Raw genomic sequence first — 7661 nt, 5'->3', positions numbered from 1 at the left:
TGCCATCAATGGTGTAAGTGTTTTTGCACAACAATTGGTATCAAGAGCCAATGTCAGATTTGAAAAGCCAAGCCTGGGAAAGTTGGTTGAGTTTGCCAAGATCAGTTGAGACCGGATACTCCTAGTGCAATGAGAGTTGTTAGTCGCTCAGTGGATGTACTGACTAAGGACAATGTACGTGGAAGACTAAAGTTGAGCTTGACTTCAGTGCGTCTTCTAACTTGAAGACGGGAGCTGTGAGCTACAGAGACACAAACCCTAGTGTTCTCTCCAGCCACGCTCGACACCCCACTCGAACCAATGTTCATTGTCTGTTTGCTCGACATGCTGCTAGAGTGAAGAACGTAATTTTTGTCAGATTAGAGTTTTCAACACGTTTACTATAAATATGTTATATTTGACTTGTTTTGTACGAATTTCAGCATATTTGAGAGAGAACAATTTTCAAATGAGTGCATATAGTGTGAGAGAGCAAAAGTATGAGTTGAGATTGAGTAATTGTAATCTCCTCTAATAAATTAGATTTCTACAGGTAGGCAATTTGTCGAACCATGTATAGTGTGTTGTGTGCTTGATCGTGTTTGCTTTTACTTTAGTTTGCTATCGTTGGTGTGAGTGTTTTCACACAACACCTAGGTCAACCTTTATACAGGAAATCAATACAATACAATAGTCATACTTAAACAATGTGAGACTTTCTAACCTAGGAAACCAAGGTAATCCATTAACTTGAATTCAACTTCAAGTTTTTAACAAATTATATATATCTATATACAATATTTTTATATAAATATTAAAAATATAATTTTTTATATTAAATAAGAGAGGGGTGCTGAGAGGAGGGTGGGGCCAAGGCCCCGCTAGGGTTAGCACGCGCCCCGCCCCCGCTAGGCATCTTCCATGTGGGGCGGGGCGGGGTGGCGAGCCCCGCTGTGCACCCCTAGTAATGGCAATCATATGCGTAGGCTGCTTGTTTAACTTTGAAATGGAGAGCAACTTGAAAAAATTACCTTAAAATCTTTGTCGATGCCAAAAGATCACAATCAAATCTGATTATCTACTGCGTACCATTTCCGGTGATGTTTAGGTTTTTAGCTCCTAGTACTAATCCCAAACATAAGGTGTGCAATTTACTCCGAAGCACTAATAAAAGCTTCGACGAAAAGAGACAAGAAACCGCAGAGTTCTAGCAGCATACAATTTTGTTTCAACACATTGATTGACGTCCAAAGAAATAGCAAAACATGAAATAACGAACCGAATAAATACGTTGATCCAATAGTCCCATCAAATTAAACCCAAAAGTCCTACAAAGATATCGTTAAAATCTAATATATAAAGAGTTCCTACTCTGAAATTTCAGAATCTTGACTGCACTAGCTCTGAAGCACACAATCACACGAGCAGCTTCCTAATTCATCTCCCGACGGCGATAAATAAAAAATGGCTACATCTTGTAAGAGACACTAATACTAACAGAATTTCCAATGGTTATTGCAGTTTACACATGTTACATACGTTGTCATAGGCTCATCAGCACTTCGTGTCTGCATTTGGTAGTAGGTGCATTTGCGTTGCCCGCATCGACTGCACTTGAATTGATCAGTTGTCGCTTTGGGTTGCGCTCCACGCTCACAATCAAATAACGCTTTCTCTTCAATCTTCCTATTCTCATTTCGCCTCTTATCACTTGCCATTTCTGCTGTGCTCATGTTGACAAGCCATTCTGGTTCGACATGTCCAAGAAGTACCCTTCTCCGAAAATCTGGGTTGTTAGCATCCTTGAGGTTAAACATTACTGATCTATACTTGGCCTTTTGGGCCCCTTGAGAACTGCCCCACTTCTCAAACAGAACAGACTCTACAGAAACAGCAACTCGAATCGGATCACATGCATTCACTTCATCCTGAATATCCTCATCAGCCTCACCAGAAACTTTAGACAAAGCTTCGTGAAGAATTTCTCGCACTTTGTCCCGCATGGCATCATTAGATTTAATCATTGACATAAGCTTCAGTGGTGCACCAGGACGTACTGATGGTTTCTTCACTCCAGAACTCTGCTTCTCCTCTTTGGTTATCTTTTCAACTTCAGCATTTTCAGCTAAATCATTTTTCTCAGTCTTACCAACAACATTAACATTTTGAACTTTTCTCCCTGCCTTGACAGCATCTGACCTTGAGACTTTGTCAACCTCGACGCCTTCGACCTTTGGAACCTTCTGAACTTTCACAGAAGATGTCTTCACATTGTTATTAGTCTCGACACAACCCTTATCATCATCCAAGCTTTCATTTTGTTTGTTTTTGTTTGTTTCCTTTATAACTATATCTTTCCAGATCCCAATCAGATCAGAAGCCAATGATTGGATTTTCTTCCTAGGGTGCTTTGTGAGATGTCGAAGACGCTTCCCGACCTGAATTTCATATTAACACAAAAAATCATCAAGTCCAATTTTTCAAGCAAACAAATCGAAGGTGATAAAGCGCAGCAGCGTTAACAATCATAGATCAGGAAAAAATATTCTTCTCTAACAATCATTCAAATCTGAACATAAACCACCAATAAAATTTCCATCATCCATAGTGGGATCCAAATGCAAGAATTGACAATAGCTTTACCGGGCAAGAAACTGGTTGATATGATGTTTGCTCAAGGATAACTGCAGCGAATTAAAAGAGTTCTAGGAAAAGAAGTAGAAGCAAGAAACTGTTCTGTAAGGACATCGAGTATTTTTTCATCAGTGAAAATACTCAAAAGTAATAAGATTCCGAATCACTTCTCCATAATTCTTCCACGACCAAAAAAAAAAAAAAAAAAAAAAAAAAGAGAAAATCCAAAATGAAGGTACTCAGCAATTGTTTTGTTTTATCCATCTTCTATTATTAGATGAAACTATTTTTTTTTTTTTTTATAGATAATCAAGAAATTTTATTCATAGCAAAAGGAGGCATAGTCCAAGTACATGGGATGTATACATGAGAAGTACCTAACTAGGGTTTACAACCGAAAGTAGAAAATCATGGACATTAAGTCCATTAAAATCAATGACTCCCGCCCATGAGAACAAGGTTTTAAAGAAGAAAACTTTCAGCTCATTCATTGTCCTCTCATGATCCTCAAAGCTCCTATCATTTCTCTCCCAATGCACCAACACATACATATAGGGGTCATCTTCCATATTGCTGCCACTCGTGGATTGCCTTGGAGTCCTCTCCAGCTTCCTAGAAAATCCACTAGCCTACAAGGCATGACCCATTATAAACCTATTCCCGCAAAAAAAACCATCCCACAAGGTCCTGGCCACCTCACAATGTAGAAGCGAGTGATCTATAGATTCCTCATTGTTCTTACACGTCCACCACCAGTCCAACACCATTACACGACATTTCTTCAGATTGTTTGTACTAAGAATCTTGTCTAGAGAAGTAGTCCAAACAAAGAAAGCTGCTTTCGGAAGAGTTTTAGCCTTCCATATATTCCTCCATGGAAAAGTAGTCATGCCCTAACTAGTTAGAACTTGGTAAAACGATCTAACTGTGAATCTACCTTTCATAGAGAGGCTCCAACTGATCTTATCCATGGTGCCCTCAGTTACCCAGATGGAATATAGTAAGGCAGAAAACTCGGAAATAACCTCCAACTCCCAATCTTGCGCTATCTTAATGAAATCTACATTCCATTGAAGAAAACCACAAGAGAAGACAAAGAGATCAGCTACTGAAACATCTTTCGCCCGTACAAGCTCAAAAATCTTAGGAAATGTTTCTTTGAGGCTTTGTTCACAGCACCATTTGTCGTGCCAATATTTGACTTGAGAAAAATCACCAACCTCAAAATGTGCATAGCTTAGGAAAGTCTCCCATCCTCGTCCTTAAAAGGGCGTAAACTACAATTTTAGATGGTCTGAATGTTTTTTTTTCGTATGAGTGTCTATGTTATCTTAATGATATATTGTTCTTGGCACATGATATATATATATATATATTTTTTATAGGTCATCATAGAAGTTTTATTAATAGAAAAAGGCAAAGCCCAGGTACACTGGTAGTATACATGAGACAACACCTAGCTAGGGTTTACAATCCAAACAAAAAAAGTCATAAACATTAAGACCGTTGCAAGCAATGGTTCCCGCCCATAAAAGCAATGTCTTAAAGAAGAAAAGTTTTAGTTCCTCCGTTGTTCTCTCACAGTCTTCAAAGCTTCTTGCATTTCTTTCCCTCCAGATACACCAACACATACAAATAGGAACCATACGCCAAATGGCCGCCACCTGCGAGTTACCCTGAATGCCTTGCCAACTTGCAAAGAAGTCCACCAATCTATAAGAGGCATGACCCATGACAAACCGACTCTCGTGAAAAAATCATCCAACATTACCCTAGCCACCTCACAATGTAGAAGTAAATGATCTACTGATTCTCCATGCTTCTTACACATACAACATCAATCCAGCACAATTACCCGACGCTTCCTTAGATTATCTGTAGTCAGGATCCTGTCCAATGATGCTGTCCAAACAAAAAAAAATCACTTTTGAAAGAGCTTTCGTCTACCATATACTCTTCTATGGGAACATGGTCAATCCAGGACTCGTTAGAGCTAGGTAAAATGATCTAACAGTGAAGTTACATTTCTTAAAATGACTCCAATGCATCTTATCCCTGGAATCCCCTGACATTCTTACTTAATACAATGTCGCAAAGAACTCTTAAGATAATCTCCACCTCTAAATCTTGTGCTGCCCTAATGAAGTCAATATTCCATTGAGAGGGGCCATTTGAAAGGACCAAAAGATCCTCAATCGCTGCATCCTTTTCTCTTGCGAGCTCAAAAATAGGTGTCTTTAAGACTATGATCACCGCACCATTTATCATACCAAAATCTGACGCAAGAACCATTATATTAGACGTATTTCAGGTCTATTTTGAATTTTTCTATCGTATTTTTCTATATGGAAAAGTTTCCAGAAATAGAATACAAAAATTATCTTGTTACATTTTTAGCATGGTGCTCGGCCCCAGAAATAAATTTCTGGTTCCCCCACTGATTCCATTGCTTTTCTTAAAATTTAAAACAACCTGAGGATTATGGCGAGTAGGGTCGCGTATCCATGGTGCCCTGCCTTCAGGATCCATATAAAGAAAAAATTCAAACAATGCAACCAAAATATTTGAGGGGAAAAAAAAAAGCACCTGGGTGGAGACAAGAACATGATAAGTGACAGGGAAATTCTTGAGCTGGTGTAAGGCATCAAGGCAACGACTTTCCTCGACTCCGCTGTCAGCGGTGGCCGCAGCGTCCGCAGCTTTCTTCGCTGCTTCAAACAATGCAACCAGCTCTCTCTCCATAACCCCCAAGATTTTTCGCTTATAATTGAAAAATAATAACTAAATAGTGAATAGAGTGAATATAAATCCAATAAGATGATACGAAGAATTTGACCAAACTTAAAAAAAAAAAAAAAAAAAAAAAAAAAAAAAAAAAAAAAAAAGAAGAAGAAAGAAGAAGAAGAAGAAGAAGAAGAAAGAAGAAAGAAGAAAGCCCTCGATGGCAAACAAGAAGATTAACAAGAATACCCCTAAAAAAGGGGGGTTGAGATACGTAGTAAAAATTCACCTAGATCAGCCGTCGGAAAGGCTAAGAATTTAGCCAAATGTTATTCTTTCTTGTTCACCGGTGATTCAAGAAACCAGAACCCTAGCCTCCGTGCGTGCCCCTGCCCGTGTAGGCGTGTCGTGTCTGTGGATTTCAATTATAATGCACTCACCGAACAAGAGAGTTATAAAGGGGTTCCTGTCTCGTATATAAATGGAGGCGCAACCAAGAGAGCTGAGAGATCGACAGCTTCTGTAGAAGCGGGACGCGGGCCGCGGGCGTAAGCGCGGATGCTTGCAGATTAGGGATTAAGATAGGCACGATAAAAAGTGAAGTTTTGTCAGGTACAAACAAGATTGCACAATTTGTGTTTTAATATTGTTACTTTCGTATTTTTAAATTCAAATTAACATTATTTTGTAATCAAATTTATTTTTGATCGATCATATTGAAATAATAGACGTATTAATACGTAAAATCGTTTACAGTTTGATTTTTTTTTTAAATGTGTAGAGAGATCGACGGCTTCTGTTGACGCACGCGTAAGCACGGTTACTTGAGATTTGGGATCAAGATCTGTCTTCCAGATTCCACTTCTGGAACTGGTCATAGTGTCATACTCATCCAAGTCCTAGTCCCGCGTAGGATTTTGTGGCTAGTCAGAATGATTCAGGCAATTCAAGGGCTGATTTGTACAGGCACATACCTATTTTTATTTTAAATTTTACCATTTTTAATCAAGATTTAGGCACTGTATTGATTAAAAAATATTTCATCTTATCTCATCATTATAATATTCTTAAATTTTTACATAAAATATAATAAATAATTCAACTATTTTAAATCTCAATTCAACTTTTTTAATTCTCAATTTAACTTTTTTAAATTTTAAAATAATAATATTAAAAAGTAATATACTAATAATATTTTTAACTTTTATTTTTTATTTAAAATTATCTCATTTCATCTCTTCTCTGAATCCAAACTAACATTTAATACGATATAAATAGTTTTAAATATTTTTTTACTTAATAATGAATCATATCATTTCTATTTTCATTTACACTTTCTTTATGTCACTTGTTTTTTGTTACAATTTTACACGATCACGTGCAGTATGTTATTGAAAAATAAAAGTTAATTATATATTAATGTTTTTATAATTTGATATACTAATTTATATGAGTAATACCAAGTACATGTAACATACGATCCTAATTGAGATTATTTATAAATAAATTTAAATAGTTTAATTATTATTATTATTATTATTATATTTATTTTATAATATTGAGTATTTATTAAATATTATTATAAATGTTTAATCTAAAATCTGTATTAATTTTTTTATCTTTAAACACTACTGACCACACTACTGATTGAGTCTCTAGTGAATTGCCAAATCCTTCTTGAGGTGCGGTTTAAATAATGAGATGAGATGAGATGGTTTTAGATAAAAGTTAAAAATTGAAAAAAATATTTTTAGAATATTATTTTTTTAATAATATTGTTGTTTTGAGATTTGAAAAAGTTGAATTGTTTATTATATTTTGTGTATGAATTTAGAAAAGTTGTAATGATAAGATGAGATGAGATGAAATACTTTCACTATCCAAACGGGGTCTAAATGTGAAAAACTACACCAAATTTTACTACAAATAAACTACTTTTCACTTCACACCACCCCCTTCGTTATCCCTCTATTTTTGATGTGATGACCAAGTCTTTCTTCTGCAAATTTCCTTAAATACTTTGAATTAAACATGTACAAGATGGTTTCCACCTATTTATCCATTCTCCGTTTGTGATTTCAATCACAGAAAATCCTCACGCAACAACACAACTACTCCCACAATCCAATCTATCCTCCATCTTACTCACAACCAACATTAATCCATTTGCCTACGTACCTCATCTTGCTTGAAACTACTGCCATTGTCAGCCTAGCCACTTAGAACCATCGTGCAAGACATTTTTTAGGTAAGCCATGATTGCCACATTCACCCTCTCCCTTTGCTCCTTTGTCTCTCGATGAGCACCATAGAAATTAATTCTTTTT

The 7661-nt window shown here is 36.4% G+C and overlaps 1 protein-coding gene across 1 annotated transcript; it reads right to left on the bottom strand.

Moving 5' to 3' along the window:
* Window positions 1-1269: 1269 nt before the first annotated feature.
* LOC121246694 (transcription elongation factor TFIIS-like) lies at window positions 1270-5923 on the bottom strand. Its single transcript, XM_041144927.1, has 3 exons — window positions 5624-5923; window positions 5200-5373; window positions 1270-2417 (listed from the first exon to the last, which is right to left on the bottom strand). The coding sequence occupies exons 2-3, from the start codon at window positions 5353-5355 to the stop codon at window positions 1473-1475; spliced, it is 1101 nt and encodes a 366-aa protein (XP_041000861.1). The 5' UTR covers window positions 5356-5373; window positions 5624-5923; the 3' UTR covers window positions 1270-1472.
* Window positions 5924-7661: the final 1738 nt, after the last annotated feature.

The sequence above is a fragment of the Juglans microcarpa x Juglans regia genome, chromosome 1S, assembly GCF_004785595.1.
Source record: "Juglans microcarpa x Juglans regia isolate MS1-56 chromosome 1S, Jm3101_v1.0, whole genome shotgun sequence".
Classification (NCBI taxonomy): Eukaryota; Viridiplantae; Streptophyta; class Magnoliopsida; order Fagales; family Juglandaceae; genus Juglans; species Juglans microcarpa x Juglans regia.
The sequence above is the reverse complement of the archived record's forward strand: the minus strand, read 5'-3'. Positions and strand labels throughout refer to the sequence as shown.

Excerpts from the sequence above, each read along its gene's own strand:
- LOC121246694 (XM_041144927.1), bottom strand. The coding sequence starts at position 5,355 with ATGGAGAGAGAGCTGGTTGCATTGTTTGAAGCAGCGAAGAAAGCTGCG. Across the intron at positions 2,418-5,199 it reads ATGTTCTTGTCTCCACCCAG|GTCGGGAAGCGTCTTCGACA; the intron begins GTGCTTTTTTTT and ends TATGAAATTCAG.